Source organism: Sinocyclocheilus anshuiensis, unplaced genomic scaffold (genome assembly GCF_001515605.1).
Source record: "Sinocyclocheilus anshuiensis isolate Anshui unplaced genomic scaffold, SAMN03320099.WGS_v1.1 scaffold1906, whole genome shotgun sequence".
Lineage (NCBI taxonomy): Eukaryota > Metazoa > Chordata > Actinopteri > Cypriniformes > Cyprinidae > Sinocyclocheilus > Sinocyclocheilus anshuiensis.
Window position 1 is genome coordinate 468,113 of NW_015546187.1, and position 19,392 is coordinate 487,504.

General features: G+C 35.1%; 1 protein-coding gene across 1 annotated transcript; it reads right to left on the minus strand.

Annotated features, from left to right (window-relative positions):
* Positions 1-7,190: 7,190 nt before the first annotated feature.
* LOC107701419 (A disintegrin and metalloproteinase with thrombospondin motifs 8-like) lies at positions 7,191-17,890 on the minus strand. Its single transcript, XM_016503419.1, has 9 exons — positions 16,958-17,890; positions 14,223-14,462; positions 11,808-11,940; positions 11,556-11,723; positions 10,187-10,479; positions 9,728-9,914; positions 9,461-9,633; positions 9,090-9,265; positions 7,191-8,381 (listed from the first exon to the last, which is right to left on the minus strand). The coding sequence occupies exons 1-9, from the start codon at positions 17,639-17,641 to the stop codon at positions 7,649-7,651; spliced, it is 2,787 nt and encodes a 928-aa protein (XP_016358905.1). The 5' UTR covers positions 17,642-17,890; the 3' UTR covers positions 7,191-7,648.
* Positions 17,891-19,392: the final 1,502 nt, after the last annotated feature.

Sequence of the window (19,392 nt, forward strand, 5' to 3'; positions counted from 1 at the left end):
GGGGGGCGGGGATTTTCTTTTCCAAGGAAAGGAAACTAGTTTCCTGTGGCACAGTCCATCCTGCTTTAAAGGAACATAAAGTTTTATTGCATGCATTTAAAAAACTGTAACTTTTGCTCGTAAATAGTTTTTCCATTCCTTTATTAAAATGAACACATAAATGAAACTACATATATAAAATAATAATTACTATAATAACTATAATAATGTAATTATAGTTACATTAACAGCGCACTGATTTCAGCAGTATAGTGATTAGACAAATAACATTTTCCTAGTGTGTGCCAGCAAGACTTGAAATAAAAGGATTCAGGCTGCCATCATAATAAATTAGTTATGCCAAATAAAAGTATATTTCATTGTGGCCATAGGGCTAGTATTTGTTTGAAAATAATTCAGCTTATAAAGGGTAGGCTTGTGAGAGGGCAGTTGATACTGAAAAATGTAGCAAAACAATGAAACCATATAGAGTTATTTGACTTTTACAAAAGAATTAGCTTTTGCAAGCAGAATAACACATCTAAACTTTTCTGTATGTTGTGTGAAGCATCTGTGATCAAAATACATGATTTTAGAAAAAACCTTCTTGAACACAATCTATTTCCTGAACTATCAACTTGCAAAAAACTTACAAATAAAATCATCTTGCTGGAATCAGGAGAGAAATATGCACAGATCAAGCAAAAGGTGAAGTTAAAACTAGTGCTGTCAAACGATTAATCGCGATTAATCACATTCAAAATAAACGTTTTTGTTTACATAGTATATGTGTGTGTACTGTGTACATTTATTATGTATATATAAATACACACCCATGCATGTATATACAGTATTTAAGAAAAATATGTTACGTTTATATATTAAATATATATATTTATATATAATATAAATTAAATAAATATAAATATTTACATGTAAATATTTTCAAAATATATACTGTATGTGTGTGTATTTATATATACATAATAAATATACACAGTACACACAGATATATTACGCAAATAAACCGTTTTATTTTGGATGCGATTAATCGACTAATTGATGTAGTCGTATGGATTGCTTGTGGATTATTGTGATGATTTTATCAGCTGTTTGGACTGTCATACTGATGTCATGCTAAATTTCTCCAAATCTGTTCTGATGAAAAAGCAAACTCATCTAGATTTTGGATGGCCTGAGGGTGAATAATTTTTCAGCTAATTTTCTTTTTTGGGGTGAACTGTTCATTTAAATTAATGTCAGCTGTATGACTTAGTCCAATAATCTGGCCAGGCTTGTCTATAATATTAATTTATCCTTCGTTCTAAACTCATCACCCATCAAATGTATCTATTATTCACTTTTTCCTTCTCTTTTTGTTTTGATCGAACCAACAGAAGTCTGTTTTGAAGGCATACGCTATATCTGAAACATGATGGATGTGAGGTGCATGCTGTTCCTTGCTCTTTATTCCAGTTAATTATATGCAATTGTTCACAGTCTTCGGGAGATGATGTGCTGCATATGTGCCGCACGTGTTGGATTAAATAATGGCTACTGGAAAATGTCACAGGTGTCACAGGGGTTTTTACTGGTATTGTGTCAGGTTGGGTTTTCCATTGCTTCTCATCACTGCAGTGGAATAAATCTGCTTTAAAGTGCGGAAAATATGTTGGTGCTACATTTGGTGCCATTGTTTAATTTCATCATTGTATTTCTGTTTCTGTGAATTCAGTGTGCATTTATCATGAGGGCTGAACTTATTAAAGATGATCAAATATATGAACTGTTAACCCAGTCTGAAATGTGAACGATGAAAATTAATTTCCAGAAAGTCTTTGCATAATGGAAACTATTGTATGTTGTGTAATATTTTTGTGCTTGAAAAACATTTTTTAAACATTTAAACAGTTTGAGGTTTGCACCAGAAATAGAAGTAACAGGACTGTCATTTGTGAATGGGTGCCGTCATATTAGGAGTTCAAACAGCTGATAAAAACAGCACTTTTATTATAAGCATATCAAATCATATCCATATCCAATATATTTGAACTTCATTTAAACAGATTTTAGAGTCCTTCACTACAAAGTGTACTGCTTAACACATGAATTTTGTAACAACATGTCCCTGTTCTCAAAATAAAATAATAAAAGTGAAATAAATAAAAAAAAGTTAAATTAAATGCAGTGTTTTCCAATTAAAGTTGCTAAATAAGAGGGGTCCTGCTGTTTTATGCCTTTGTTTCATTAGTGTGTTGTTCATATGGCACCAAGCAACTTTTATTTGACAAAGTGAAGCAAATACTTATTTAAAACGTAATAAAACATATTCTTGCAAGCCACCATTAAATAGGTCACAATTGATTAAATGCAAGTTTAATGTCTGTGTTATAATTCTCTTATCATGTTGCATAATGATGAACACTGACCAAGTTATTTGAATGTTTTGTGCACAGCCAAAGAGTGGAACTAAGCCTGAGGTTACTTTGTGGTATTAATTGTTCAAATAGGACACAGTTGTCAAAATGTAATGGGGGTAAAAAGAAAAAACTGTGTGCATCAACACACAAACACACCAAATCTGTAACTACTCAAGGGAAAATAAATGCCAAGACAAAAGCAAAGAATTAAAACCTGATCAAAGCTTGACCTTTCACTCCTGTCTCAGGTTACCTCGTCAAATTCTGGCAGCAAAGAAAATCACAGTTCGTTCTAGCTAATGAAAATAACCATGCTAATCACTTTAGTTTACTGTATATAATGTAAGCCCAAATACATTTTATAAATACAATAAATCTACATTTCAGCATAAACTATAAAGTTTAAAAGCATCTTGACTGGAATGATGGTCACATGCAAGTACAGTATATTGAATATTGCCTTAAAAACACATGTGGCGTTATGTATGAAAGAGTATAATTCAGATAAGGGCTTTAAAACGAATAATTCTCATTAATGGGATTTAAAAAATTAATGATTTTTCAACACAGGCAAAAGCTAAGCTTATAAACCATTTTTATTGTGAAATCATGAGTTAAGCCAAAATCATCATCAGGATTTTCCAGAAGTCTGGCAAAAATAATTATTTAATAGGATTTTTGTAGAGCTAAGTCTTATTCTTGAAATGTTTGGAAATAAATCTAGTCTAAACCTTCTGTAAGATTTAGAATAGCACAACATCTGCAAGGGTTTATACAGGTTCAGAGTTAATAAAAAAAATACAATAATTAGGTAAAAAAAATATCTCAAATGTGTGTGTGTGTGTGTGTGTGCGTGCGTGCGTGTGCGTTATGATTATGTGAATTCTTCAGAGTTACAATGCAAATTTGACTGTCTCTTTAAGACACATGGGTGATGTTGTAAATCATTAAAGGCTGTTGGTTAATGAGAAAGCCACACTTACAGGTAACAACAGCTTGAGAATTAATTCATTTGATTGAGCTGTTAAAGTTATTGCTACAAGGTTTGCAGAAGTAATTACGCAAACTATTTTTCCACCAAAAGACTAATCTGGCTACAGAGACAGTATGGTTAACTTTAGTGGGGCCAGAATATCTTTAAAGAGTCATGTCATTTGCACATGTATAAACAGAATATATACAAATGTTGCTTTATAATCTGTTAAATGCATATTAAGAGCATGTGCATTTGTTCTATGACAGCAATTTTTTAATGTAATTTTTCCTACCCTTGGGTCAAAGATTAGAGATAAGTGATAGTATTGTACATTTTATAACCAGGAATATGCATTAGCTCACTCCTTTGACATTTTAAACTTGTGACAGAATCTTACTGGGGGCCTGGGGCATGTGGAGAGGTGCTCTGATACAATTGATTTTTCCATTCTCCCTGTTCCTATAGGATTAACCAGAGTTAAAATGTGAATCTCAACGCCCTATCTTACCTTTCATCAGAATCAGTCTGCCTGCCAGCATCGGCTGTGCTGAACTGATGGTAAGCCATCCTCACTGCCTCCCTTGTGAACTGAAGATGATGCAATCTTTCCACAATTAACTTTAATTTTCCAAGGATAGAATAAAATGCTTAAAAAATTATATATATATATTATTTAGTGTGCACTTCTGTGCGATTTTATAAAGATGCTTTTTTTTTTTTTTTGAAGATGTTTATTTTCTTCCTTCATTCAGCTCAGATCTGTCTCAGGGACCATTAGCCCTTGCTTGTTGATTTGGCCACAGAAAGCATCTTCCTTCACTGACAGCCATTCGAAAATGAAATATATTTTTCAGATCTGTCTCAGGGACCATTAGCCCTTGCTTGTTGATTTGGCCACAGAAAGCATCTTCCTTCACTGACAGCCATTCGAAAATGAAATATATTTTTGAAAAGCTGCATTTAAATAATATGCAAATACAATAAAAATGTAATATATATATATATAACAAATAAGAGTGTGTTTGTAGTCTTTATGCTCAAGGGTCTGCATGAAGATAGCAATTAGCTTGCGAGTTGAAGTGAGAATAGGAGTTTTTCTGAGTTCACAACACAAATCTGTCACCACTGAGCTCTTGGGCAAGACACATAATCAGTGCACTGTAATTCATTTTTGATCTAAATTGCTAAACAAGATGTACCCAGTAATCACATAAGCATGTTACAATAGCTTGTGACAGCTGTAATTAAAAAGAAACATTTTATAAAGATGTGCAGCGTAACCCTGAATGAATGATGATTATATAACAGCAGGTGAAAATAAAAGAAACTCCTTTTATTGATGGTCATTTCCACTGGCTCAGCAGAGACACAAGCAGAGATTTGTCCTGGCCTGGTTTCAGAAAACTTTCACAGGTTAATTTTCTCAACTATGCGAGCTATTCTAAGTCAGGCACGTAATCTGTTCAATATAATTCAATTTGGATAAAAGGTGCTGGCTAAATAGTTACCTGTAAGCCACAAGCACATATTAGAACAACATGTGTGTTGCTGTAATGTATAGTAGAAACATTTTTGCTTTGTGTTTTTGGGTGGAGTAGTGGTTGAAAGTTCTGTTCCACATCCTTAAGGTAGATTTGCACAACATAATAATGTGCAGCCTGTTCTTATGTGGCAGTTTATGAGAACATGATGTCTTGAGAAGTAGGTAAGCAATAAACAGCTCACAAAACACTTTTTGTGGAATTGTTTAGACTATTATGTTGGTAGATGTGTTCAGTTCACCAGCCCATAACAAAGTATATACTTCTATGAATAATTACAATCAGAGGCCTCAAATGTGGTTAGTTAAAATATGTGAAACCATTAGAGCTCATGCTTCGTTTTAAAAGTGCAGTTCTGTTCATTTTATCAGCGGGAAGGAAAAGCTAGACAGAACATATAGTGCTAAGTTGTGTAACAATTGTAGCAGATGCATCTCTTTCAGAGCCAAACTCATGCAAAACCCTTTCAAAGAGATAGAGAGCAGCTGCCTCTCAGACATGTGGAATAGGATTTTCCATCAAACAAACATTCTCTCAACGGGGCCCTCTTTTAGGAAAGAGCACCTCTTCGAAATTAGGGAAAAAACTCTGAGGCTATGTTGGCCCAATAAAATTAATTCTTATTAAGGGAGAGTCAAAGCTTGGAGTTGTTGTTACTATTTGAATGCCATGCCAAAATTTGTTTCTTGCAACTCCAAGTCGCACATTAGGGCCACAGTGTTAGTTTTACTAGACCATCAGAGGTTTCTTTGGCAGTGATGGGTTTCAGAGGCATTTTTAGCTGTCATGATTTTAAATTTTCCTTTAAATAATACAGTTGAGACCTAATAGCCTGTTGAATGCTGGATGGCTGCATGTCCATGTTACAACAAACAGTTGTATTAAAGATCTTCCTGTGAGACCTATCCTTCAAGACTTTGTGGAGTGAAGAGGTGTCTAAATTGTTTCAGTTAACCACTGGTGTACCTCAGGGTTCGGTGTTCAACCCTCTCCTTTTCTCGACCTGTAACATCTTTGAGTCCTGTCATAAAGTCTCATGACTTTTCCTATTCCTGTTATGCAGATGATAGAGGGTCATACCTGTTCAACAAGCCCAAGATCTCAGCATCTATCTCAGGAAATCTTTCTGACATTTTGGAATAGATGAAGGAACACCACCTCTAGCTCAAACTTATTTAGGTCAACAACACTACAGGCAGCCAGGAATCTTATCGTATTTGACATCCAGCTGAACTTTACAAACCACATCTTAGCATGCAGATTCATGCTCTGTGATATCAGGAAAATCAGAGCCTTCCTGTCTGATTATGCTGTGCAGGTCCTAGTCCAGGCACTTTTTGTAGCTATTCATATGTTTATGTTTTGCACTTACATTTTTGCTTTAGCTTTAATTAAATACATTCATCCAAAAATATGTTTTTGTAATGTTTAGGCATTTTTATTTTCAGACATGTCATTGATAAGTTACAAAACAAAAAGAATGGAACATCTGGAAACACTGCATAATTTGTATCCATTTTACACAATATAAAATGTACAAAAATAAATAGCTTTACAATGAAGAAGTAACAAAGTACAATCCTTCACTGAAGGGATAATATGTGTTGTCGCATTTTTAATATGACTAATGTATACAACTGGAATGGTCAATACCATATTAACATTCATATACAATCATTTTAATGGAGCACTAACTATTTCTCACTAACCATTTATCTACACAGTTCTTTCAAGCTTTCAGATATATCCACTCATGGAGTATGAAAACCCTGGAAGAACTGATGTTTCCAAACATCCAGGTTTTCATTCACATAGCAGTTCACAAATAAAACAGTGTTTAATACAAAGAACAGCGATAGTAAATAGTAAGTTATACAACCCTCTGAATGGACACAAACATTATGTTTGTTGAGGAATTTTCAAAAGCTAGATCTAACACTTACCTGTAATTATTAAAGTTTCAGAATATACATTAGGCTCAACCACTGTTTACCTCTGATACAGTTTTAAATATACATGAAAATAGCTCTAATAGATTTATATGATCATGCTCTATCAAGTGTTTTTGATACTCTTTAACTCTGAAAGTGAAAATAAGTCACTAATAAATGCAAGCCAAGGTTTATAAATAAAAATGATCTAAATTACTGACCCAATCACAAAGTAAATCAATAAAAAAGAATGATAGCACCTTTATAGCGGCTTAGCAAGTGTAAGATTTTCCCATTCCAAGTTAAAATAAATTCATTTTGTAATTCCAAATTTATTTAAAAACTGAATTTTTTGTACATTTGAATGTACAAAAACAAAAAAGTTGGAACTGATTTAAAATAATGTCAGCCTGAGATGAATGTTAAGTCTTAGCCAGTCGGTGTGTTTTTGTATTGTTAAGAATCATTAAATATGACATATTTGAAAATAATTTATGTGGAATGCTCTAAGAAAGCAATTAGGAGACAGAAGTTAGGGAACCTGCAATAAAGCATTGCTTGCTGAGGTAGATATCTATTGGATCAAACTTCAATAGTGGTTATAAATATACATGTATATATCTGGAAAACCAAAGGCCAAGTGATCAGTCTGTGCAACATTCATGAAAGCTCAACAAATTTTCCATCTAAAGCATGAATATTTCCTGCTCCAACCTGAAGCACGGTCAAATGAAAATCTTTATATTCTTTCACAGGAGTGTCTTATCACCTCTGAATAATTTGAAAGCCTGCAGGATGTCCTCAACACTCTTGGTAGAAACACTTTTCAGATACTGATTCAGGCATCTTGGCAGGATCACAGTTCTCCAGTTCCACAATCTTTCCAGCGTAATCAATGCAGAGAATCCTACGTTGGCGTTCCCCATGGCCACAAGATTGTGAGCATGAAGACCAAGGCCCTATTTGCCATATGGGACATGGCAGGTCTGCGCAGGGCCTGATATCAGAGGGTCTGAGATCTTTATTGCAGTGATTTGAATAGAAGCCAGCATTGTCTTTACATTCCACGTTTCTCCTGGTCCATCCTGAACCACACGTTTTGGAGCATTCAGACCACTCGCCCGAGACCCACTGTGGCACCCCAAAAGGATGAATAAGTTTGCCAGCAATCTTTTTGTCTTTGGGTTTGCTAAAAGACATGGTTTTGGGGATGTAGAAGGTGTATTTGACCTTCGGTGGGATGGATTCCCCAGCGGTAGAGAGCAGCTGTATTGTGATTGGTTCCTGTAGCTGGCGGAAGCTCTGAAGTCTCTCCAGTGTGGTGGACGAGCCACTGTATTTCAGCACAGCCCCCAGCACTGGAATATACTGCTCCACTGTGGACACCGAGAAGTTGCCATTCAAGATATAATCACCATTTTCTCTTCGTACAGCCAGGTAATGTCCATCATGTGGTATACTTCCATGGCTCTGCTGTTTGATGTTAATGTTAGTGGCTCCACTTGGAATCGTCACAATGTCTCTATATCCATGGCTAAAGAAATGGGAAAAAATTTGATAGAGAGCAACAATCAAGTTCCGGAAGTATAAATTCATTCATTTCTCCTTAGGGAAATTGATTTTTAATAATTTGTTAATCAATGGTATATGCTTTTGTTAAAGCCATCTGTTTGCATTGTTTCAAATTATTTGTAAAATAAATGTTTAACTGCAAACAAAAAACTACAATACCCATGATTATGTACAGAAAATTTCAGCAGAGACTGGGTGGCAAGCAAATCATGCTCCCATCAAGCACTACAAATGATGTAATCAAGTCGGTCTCCCTAGGTCTCAAAATACTTAAATATGTGTGTATATATAAATATTTTGCAATAAATGTAACATATATTGTTTCTACAGATATAATCAACATCTTCAAATGAATACTTTTTATTTTAGCTTCGTTTTAATTTGATTATGCCATTTGCGGTCAGTCTTATACCGTTGTCGGATTTTCAAATACTTTTTTGCTTTAAATCAAAGTTGTGATTTACCTTTGTAGCTGATTGTCTTGGTTAATGGCTTATTATGTTTTAATAAAGACTTTTTCAAAATTCCCTTTGGAAAAATGAATGGAAAATACTTCTGGAACTAACACATCTGAAAATGTGGTCAGCCATATGCACTCTATTACTGTGGCCATAATAAACCAACTTTCATAAGACAGTGCACATTAAAATTAGCAGTGAGATATTCTTACACGACTTTATTGAATGAGCCAGATATCATCCTGCAGCTCTGGCCATTCCCTCCACACATGCCGCATTTGTCCAGCTTCTTACTAGAATCGATCTCCTGGTCACAACCGGCTTTGATACACTGGCCTTGCACACAAAATGATGTGGTATCTGGACCACATGGGGTTCCATCAATTACCTAAGATTGAAACAATGGTTATACTTACAACAAGGTTTTTCAAAGTGAACTTTTATTCCTGTAGCTCAAACAGTACAGCATGGCACTAACAATGCCAAGGTCATGGAACGTAAGAACCACTAAAATGTATAACTTGAATGCAGTGTAAGTCGCTTTGGATAAATATATAATTGTAAATCTTAAAATGTAACTTACTTTAGCTGCAAACACTCTGAATTCACTGCTGCCTCTTGCTCTGCAAAACAGTTTACACCTATCCCGTAACGACACTCCAGCATATTTTGGTATCCACTGCTTCACATTTCCATGAACATCAAAGTGATTTGGATTGTTGTACTTCTCACATTGTTCCTCTCTGAAACTTTTTCCTGCAATAACAAAGAATTGTTACCTTTTATAATAACACAATATGAAAAGACAGATAGCTAACTAAATTTACTGAGACTGGAGAGAACAACCCACCTTGGTTATTCTCACAGGTCTGTTTGTTGCAGGACTGATACTTCACTCTCTGGCCCACACAGTATTTTCCACCGTTTTGAGGAGATGGATGGCTGCACTCTCGGTAGGAGAACATCACTCCACCTCCACATGATCTGGAACACGGTTGCCATGTTCCCCACTCGCCCCAGCCTCCATCCACAGCCGGCTAAACCAGAACAACCACACAACCAAATGAATGTCCTATACTCCTGAAGTGTGTGATTTCAGTGGCACTAGTATTACCCAACCAAATGCACTCTCAGACAAAAAGGTACAAAAGCTGTCACTAGGGTGGCACCTTTTCAAAAGGTACACCTTTGTACCTTTTTTATCCATAAAGGGTGCATATTTGTACTTAAAAGGTATATTAGTAGGGTATAGATAGATAAGTATTTATAAAATGATTAAATGAAAGGCTAAAAACCCAGCTTCAAGTACCTTAGACCTCATGACTTCCTCAGAGGACATGCATACGCTGTTCAGGCAGGTCCTATTGGGGCCACAGCTTGTGCCGTCTGCCCAGGGAAGACTCCCGTTCCTGGTTGTGCACACAGACTGACCCTCTTGCTGGCACCAGAGCTGTCCGCACACCTCGCTGGCTGAGGTGTTGGGACAATGTGAAAACTCCTCTCCAAATATCTGTTGGCACTGGCGGTCCAGGCTGTAAGTTATGCCTGGCAGCTCAGTGGGTAAAGCCACTATCGTCTCAGGGGTGTCCAGTAAACAGTCTCCTGTAATTATCCAGAGGAAGAGTTAGAGTGTAGTAAATCATGAAATCAAAGGATTGTGTAACAATAGGAACATTGGGCTCATGGAGCTGACATTTAGGGAGACTCGCAGGAATGCACATCTGGGGGAGTGAGCCGCAAGGAGGAACACAAGTGAGCACAAATGCACGTGGGGAACATGGGCCACTGCCCACTTCAAATGATACAGCGGTTAAAAAAGGAAATGTGCAAGACCGATACTACAGAGACACGGCCCGGTGGAAAGAAAACATTTGTTACATTCCTGTTTTATGACTTGGAGTGAAGTGACAGGAATGTATTCTTTCTGACTCATTGGAAAGGAAAGGAAAAAATAAGAATCTACTAATTGCATGCAAGAGGTGATGTAAAAGTGTTTTACTACAAACGAGGGGAACACCGACACTGCACGACAGTGCATAAAGTAAGCTGACTTTTTAATAGCATTCACAGGAATCAGTTCCCTCTACTGTTGCAAACTCTTCCACTTATTGAAGCTTGGTCACCAACAAATAAGATTAAAATAAAATAGGATTAAAACATATTCAACAATTCTTTTATTAATTTTATTTCAGCATTTCAGTTCTAGTTTTAGTTATTTTAGTAGATTGTTAAACTAAATGAAAATGGTGCCTTCACCATTTTCATTTAGTTTAACGTTTAATTTAGTTTCATTTAGTTCTTGACAAAAAAGAAAAAAATATGTGTATATATATATATATATATATAATATAGTATATTATAAATAAATAACCCTGATGTAATGAGACGTAACCATTAAGAAAAGGAAATAAAAATATATTTTAAAATATTTTAAGGTCATTAAATGTTCAAGAAAATAATACATATTTTTTTATATAAATAACATGAATTATTAATTCATAGGTTTTTGGAAAGTTGTACCACATAACATTTTATAACCTGAAATAATAATATAAAATAGATTGACATTAACACTCATGAGGGTCTGCAGGGGTCATAAAAATTAAATTGCAAAAAATGTATGTAAAATGCACCATGATGCCTATGAAGTGATAAATAAAGATGAAGGGTGCACATACCATGTCCATTGTCGAAAAACTCTGTGACGTGCAAAGCACTGCAGGGAGACCAAGGCAAGGTCTTACTGAGCTGAGTGAATACAGGGGCCATGATATGGTGCTCGCCTAGATGTCCAAAAAGCTGCTCACAGTTCTTAGTGTCATCATGAGGCATACTCAAAACATGGCCTAAATCAGGAACAAAATCATATTACCGATGGTCAAATCAACTTGAAAATTGCTTAGGGTGAGATTATCAGAGAACATCCAGACCTAGTTCGTGTGCAGTCGTGTAAGCAGCCTGAAGGCCGTTGTCTTCAATAACAGAACAGCTCCTTTTGGTGTCACACATGGTTCCAACATCAGCTACACCCAGCGTGTCACAGCTCTGATGTCCACAGATGTCCTGAAAGACAGTTTAGGATACAAAAAAATGTCATTCTTATTGCTGTTCCAGGTCTGTGGTTAATAGTAAGAGCAAAAACATATTTGCCAGTGTTTCCATCATAAAACCAAGCAAATAAATAGTTTTGGCAGGCGGCAGACCTATGAAGTGAGAAAATGTAAATATGTGGCATCTGAACTGTATCTCAAAAACATGCCTGGAGTCTTTTCCATTCTTTGCCCAGAGATCCGAGACGGAGACAAATGTTTCCAAAGCAAAAGACCACAAAACAAACATAATTCAAGGCACATCTGGCCTTGGCACAGTCCGAGAGTCAGTCTCACATGTGTTCACCTTTCAGAGAAGCTGCTGTCTGTAGTCAGTCTGCTCCTATTTTCAGCCTCATTTTCAATATGCCATAATGTCTGCTCTAGTAATGAGCAATGCGGCAATCACTTTTCAAAAGGTCAAGTTTTGAACCTGGCCACATGCACACTTTTTAATGGTACAACCAAACAACTCATTGTAAAAAATAAGTGTGCTTAATTTTATTGAAGGTGCACTTGCAGTGTACTTTAAGTTTTGTAAGTGAATTTAAAAAACGGATAATATAACATTAGTGAAATAAAAGGCCACTTAAGAGTACTTAGAGTAGACTTTCATGTTTCTTAACAGTGTTGGGGAGTAAACTAGTTACATGTAACGACATTACATAATTTAATTACAAAATAAATGTAACTGTAATCTGTTACAGTTACTGAGAAAAATTATAACAACATAACATTTTATAACCTGAAATAATAATATAAAATAGATTGACATTAACACTCATGAGGGTCTGCAGGGGTCATCTCTAAGTTATAATTTTTATGCTTTGTTAAATAGTAATTTTTTAATTAAATATTAGTTTGGTATTAAATAACAAATATTGCTGTTTCTAGGAAATAATAATAAAAGATTATGACAAACTGCTTATTTATTTTCAAGACTTTCATTCTTTTAGTTAGGCTTTTTTGATGATGTTATCACGACAATTGTTTCACTTACTTTTGATATTTTTGACTTAAAAAAGTATCCAATTTAACATGTTTATAATAGAAGACAAGAATTCAAGTCACTGTACATGTGAATATATATATATATTCAAAAGGTCAAGTTTTGAACCTGGCCACATGCACACTTTTTAATGGTACAACCAAACAACTCATTGTAAAAAATAAGTGTGCTTAATTTTATTGAAGGTGCACTTGCAGTGTACTTTAAGTTTTGTAAGTGAATTTAAAAAATGGATAATATAACATTAGTGAAATAAAAGGCCACTTAAGAGTACTTAGAGTAGACTTTCATGTTTCTTAACAGTGTTGGGGAGTAAACTAGTTACATGTAACGACATTACATAATTTAATTACAAAATAAATGTAACTGTAATCTGTTACAGTTACTGAGAAAAATGATAACAATTACAAAGAGGGTTACATCTGAATATTTTCTACAAAATGCTAGGATATGCTGAATAATATTAATGTGTTGCATTGCATGTTTTTGATGTTCCAGTGCTTTAACAAATTAAATTAAATTATTATAATCTTAATTCAAGTGGTGAAGGATTTTGAAATACAGTGGTTGAGTACTATAAGGCTAACCCTGCCTGGTTTAAATGTTTGAAAATGATTAACAGTTAAAAACATTCATTAGAAATTTAGGAAAATAATCAAATGTAATCAGTTACATTACATTAATAAAGTAATTACATTTTAAATAGGGTAACGTATAACTATTATACTTTCCCCAAATATCCTTCCCAACACTGTTTCTTAATACACTTAAGTACACTTAAAAAGTGCACTTTGTAATAATTTTATTATTACAAATTTTTGTAATTGTATTCATTTGTAATAATTATAAATCATTATGTTTTAATAATTGTTGTCAACAAACTAAAACACATTGAAAGTAACTGATTATATTATATTATTTTAACTGTAGTGTTATTTGATATTACATTTAAGGTTAATACATTTTAAATGTACTAAATTGCAACTACATCATTGCAAATGTGTAATTACAAATATATTTAAATACATGACATAGACGTTTCAATAGAAATGACATTAAAGTATGTTTAATTTACCATAAATGCTTTGTCATTACATTTGGCAGTACATTTTAACCAGTATTTTTTTTTTGTTTTTTTTACAAGGGACGACTGTTTTAAATTCAGCTAATGGCAAGACTCTCACTTCATCACGATCCCATAAATAGATGTCACCTGACTCTGAAATACATAATAAATCACTGCTTACCTCTCTAGTAAAAAGTATGGCTGTATCGAAGTGCTCCGGATGCCTGTGGCTGGGTGGGTTGAAGAGCTGTTGCCAGGCACAAAAGTTGCGCAAAGCGACGCCTCCATTGCTGGAGATGGACGGCCCAACCTCTTCGTCCTCCACGATCAGCATCTTCACAAGCACTATGTTGATGGAGTTCTTAACACTGGGATGCTTGAAAATCTGAGCAGCCACTGACATCAAGGTCAGCATGTAGTGCTAAAGAGAGAAAACCAACAGCTCGCTATTCGCCAACTGTGCAGCAGAATGTTAAGTGTAAAAGCATGACATCTTGGATCAGCTCAGAACTGCTGGAAAGGAACGGCTTTTACACTACAGGCTCTACAGTTATTGTGGACAGTAATATCTCAAGCTTTTTCACATGCAATACACTGCATTAGAAAATGCATGGTAAAAAAAAATATATTTTCAGTATAATAATCACCTGCATTGATTACCCATATTTACTGTAGTATATAATCTACATATTCCATTCAATAGTCTTTAAATGGGAATCATTTTTAGCTGATACAGCCAAAGACCAGAGATTCTTCTAGAGTTGTTTTTTTCTGTCGACTCTACACAAATATGTGGTTTGTTTGTCGGAAAGCCCTGACGTCAACATTAGGAGCAGCTGGTGGTCCACGCTGACATGGGTTGCTTTATGAGGCATTGTGTTTCCATCTGCAAATTTGGAGATTTGGATCCCAGTATCAACATCTGGATTGCTATCTACCTCATGATCCCGACCCGGACAGCGCATTTTTTCGCACTCAAGTCTTTCCAATCATTTGTTTTCGATGACTCGATGAAGGAGAATTTCAGGGGGTGGTGGATCGTATGTGGGTGTGAAGATCAGTACAGTACAATTCATATAATCGTGACTCACTCTTCTCACACAACTGCAGTCTATGGTATGCACATTTTGATAGGTCCCTCAAGGTAGATCTTACTGTAGAAAGCTGTATCCTTCTTTCGAATTTTGAATAAGTATTTGGCTTAAAAGTGCAGGGTGTAGCCTATAATTCGTATTTATAAACCTAAAATGGTTTGCACGTCTCAACTGGTCTCCAAGCATAGTCAGCTTGACCATGCTGGGAGACCATCTTAAACTATACACTGTAAGAAACTGACTGTGAAATTCACAGTAATTAACTGGCAGCTAGTGACAAGTAACTTACTGTAGCAGAAATAACCATCTTTTCGCTGTTTTCATTTACAGTAGCAACCATGTAACTGTAAAGTAAAACTAACTAATTTGCAAGGGCAACTTTTTTTTTTTTTTTGCGCTAATTACACAGGACAGTGTAGCGATTGGTGGGGAATGTGATCGGCAAAGGACCTTAAGCCAGGAAACGAAAACGGGTCGCCAGAGACACAGTTGCACTATATGTCAGTGCGCTAACTACTAGACTATCGGTACCAACAGCTTCCATTGCTGTTTAGTTATATTGGTTCAGCCCAAATAAAGAAAATTAAAATTAAAATGAATATGAAATAAATAATGCATGTTGCACGATTTAAATATAAATATTCATTTATCAACAGTCACCGTTAACTGCTCATCATTATAACAAGCTTCATTAATCATTCTTCACTTATTGCTGGATGTGTTGAAAACAATAAAATCTTGATGACCTTCTGGTCATTTTTTTATTTTTATTTTTATTAAAGAATACATTTGCTTCCTGTATTCTCTATTCAAACCTAAAATGTAATTGAATTACAGTGAGGCCCAATTAAATGCAGTCATTGGCTGGAAACCCAGCTGCCAGTGTAGGCTACTATGTTTTCCTTCTCTATCCCAGTGGCTGGGTTTCAGAAAACCCTAGTATATGGCAGTACGGTGAAATCGCGTTCTGGGGGCTGAATTTATGATTATGATACTGAAGTTAAAATAATATGATAATAATTAAAAGTTTGTATGAAGCAGTATAATGGGCTGTTTTTGTACAGGTAAAATAACTGGAAGTGAAAGACACCAGAAGCCAAACACATTCAAGTTACAAATAGTCGCGCCCGCTCTCTTGTGAAAACTAAGCTGGATATAAATAATATCCATTATTTTTTTACAGCTCATTGTTGGTTACTGTAATTTTCTACAGTACGTAATTGCTTGTTGTGTTTTCTACAATACATTGGTAATTACTGTGATGTTCTACAGTACATAATTAGTTATTGTGTTTTCTACAATACATTGGAAGTTACTGTGATTTTCTACAAGACATTGCTGGTTACTGTGACACTCACAGTACTTCTTACATTACTGCAATTTTGACTGAAACTACGGTATTCTACTGTGAACTAATATACAGTAATTTCCTGTGCACAAACACAGTAAATTCCTGTAGATTTCACATGAATTTTTTACAGTGTAGCTAAGACAAGCAAACAATTACAAGTCAAAAACTAGGACTTTTATATCAGCAATTTGAGTTCTAAAGAACTTTCATTATATGTAAAGACACTTAATAGCTGGTGCAAGCTGGTAGTCCATTTTAGACCAGAAAGCTACCAGTCAGTCATGTAATCTTAACATGGTCAGGCTGGTTTTTAGAAGATGGCAGCTGGTCAAGATTACCAGCTTGGATCATCTTGCACAGCTTAGACCAGAAACCAGTTATCATGTTCTGAAACAGCTTCAGTTAGATTTTTCATCTGTCAAAAGTGGTCAAATGAAACACATCTTCAAATGCACACTTGTGAGCCCCTACCTTGATCTCGTCTCCATAGATATGTGTCAGAGAAACGTCACCGACCACCAAAGTCTCAATAAACCTGGGAGTAGAGACAAAGCGCCTGCGTCTAGACATCGAATCCTGATCATCATCTCTTATATCCGACAGCGGTTTAGAGACCTGCGGAGACTTTGTAAAACGTCTTCTTTTAATGACATGCAGCTGCTCGGTTAACTTTCCAGATGTTCCCAAGCCGAGAAGTTTTGGTTCGATTAGATATTCTTTACCGTCTGTGATAAATGATCCTAAAATCCCATGACATAAACTGACAGAGACAATAGAGTCCTCATCGGAGTCAACAGCGCCGATGTAAAAGCAACCTTTTAATAATTCTGCTCCAGTCTCTTCAGTTTGATTCAAGGACTTGTAAAGTTCTGTCAGCTTGCTAGTGGACTCAAGTCTTTCTTGTGGTTTGGCTTTGATGCGATAAACCTTCAGTGCTGGCGATATAAAGGTGCTGTCCGGTGTCAAATTAAGTGTGAAATTCCTGCCGAAAGCCGTGAGACTGAAGCTGGGCTGTTCTTCACTCCTCTTGGCCACTCGTCCTGCGGTCCTTCCAGTCAGCCGTACAGGTACAATCTCCTCAGTCTCAAATGAGTGAGCAGATGTTTCAGCGAGGAGGCAAACAATTAATATAGATGTGACTAAACACGACCACATTTTATTAAATTGTCGCTATTCCAAAAAAGAAATAATGAATGTCTAAATTATTTATTTTTTTATGTACTAGGCTATTTAAATGTATAATTTTAAACTGGTCTTACTTTTCTGAAAACCATTAATATCATAAACATTTATAGTTAGAATCCACATGCCTTCACTAGCTTAATTTTGAAAATGAATAAAATAGGCTATTTAATGCAACCTATAGGTGCAATTGAATTAAAACTAAAACGGAGCCAAGTTCGCGAGCTCGTAAGTCCACCGGACTGTTTCTGGACTGAGGCGCTGGTATTTATACTTGCTGAGAAATGAGAGGTTTATTTTTGATATCCAGCGCTGCTGCAGTCTCTCCTCCCACTGTGCGCTCATGAAAATCCTCTGGATCGGGTTTGCCCAATGAAAACTGAGAAGCACAGCCCTTCCTAAATAGCAACACTTTGTCAACTGAGTAGTTATTAGTAGTGCATTTTTAGTTTTAAAGTAACATAGTTTAAAAAAATATATATGTTCCTGCAAAACATCAAATATTTTATGATACATTTTATATATATAAACTCTGTTGTGCATATGTATGTATGATTTTTTGTATTTAAAAAAATACGAAAAATGTAATTACTTATTAAGTTTAATGAAGTATCACCATTGTGCTGTTGAGCAATCTGGAACGTGCCTTGTCCAAGGGGCACTATAAATCCTAGTAGCTTTTATTCAAATCGGAAAAAAAGCGTCAGCTACATTATTTACCATTTTACAATGCTATAGCATATATGGAGAGAGGCAACATAATGTTCAATCTCCACAAGGTGGCAGTAAGACATTGTATATGAATGTGCACACAAGAACACGTTCTCTTCATTCATGTTTTCGTTCTGATTCGTACAGTCTTAAACAGTTTATGGATATTCTCTGGCTCAGACACCAGAGGGCGACGATGATTTAGATGAGGTAGAAATAAGTTGAAAGACTACACTACTTGAACCATTAGTACCTAAATATGTAGATTTTACATAGAAATTGTTTAAAAATGTATACTATCCCTTACCAAAAAGTAGTATACTTCAAGTTTATTTTAGTAAGTATACTTAAGTAAAGTTCAAGTATATTTTCAAGTATACTTCATGTAGTAAGTATACAAATTTCAGTGTACTAGTAGTATACTTGTAAGTGTACTATTTCAATACTCCTTGGGACTAAATTGGCCCACTTTCTAGTATATAAAAGTATACTTTTAAGTATACTTTAAGTATAACAGTAGTAAACTTTGAGTACACAACTAGTTTACATCAAAATGTTTAGTTTGTACTGCAACTATACTAAAAGTGAACTTACAGGTATACTGATAGTTTACTAATTAAATACTTGTAGTAGCATTTTTAGTACACTTTGAAGTATAGTCTCAGTAAACTACTAGTTTAGTAGTTTTATGCTACAAGTATACTCATAAGTTTTCTTTAAGTGAACTTTACATCATACTTTAAGTATACTACTATGCCCCTATTTAGGTATTAATTTGTATATGTTTTGTTACATGAATATCTGAACATACAAAACACCAAAAGAAAGAACAGGGTATCTGCTTGTAAACAAAAAATTTTATTCTAGCTTCATGCATTCTTTTTTAAACACTTGAATGTGGATAAGTTTCATAAATAAAAAAATAAAGAAATAAACAACATTTTGAACAAAAAGCTGAAAAAAAAGACTATGAATTGGATTCAGAACGATAATCAAAACATAGATAAAGTCGA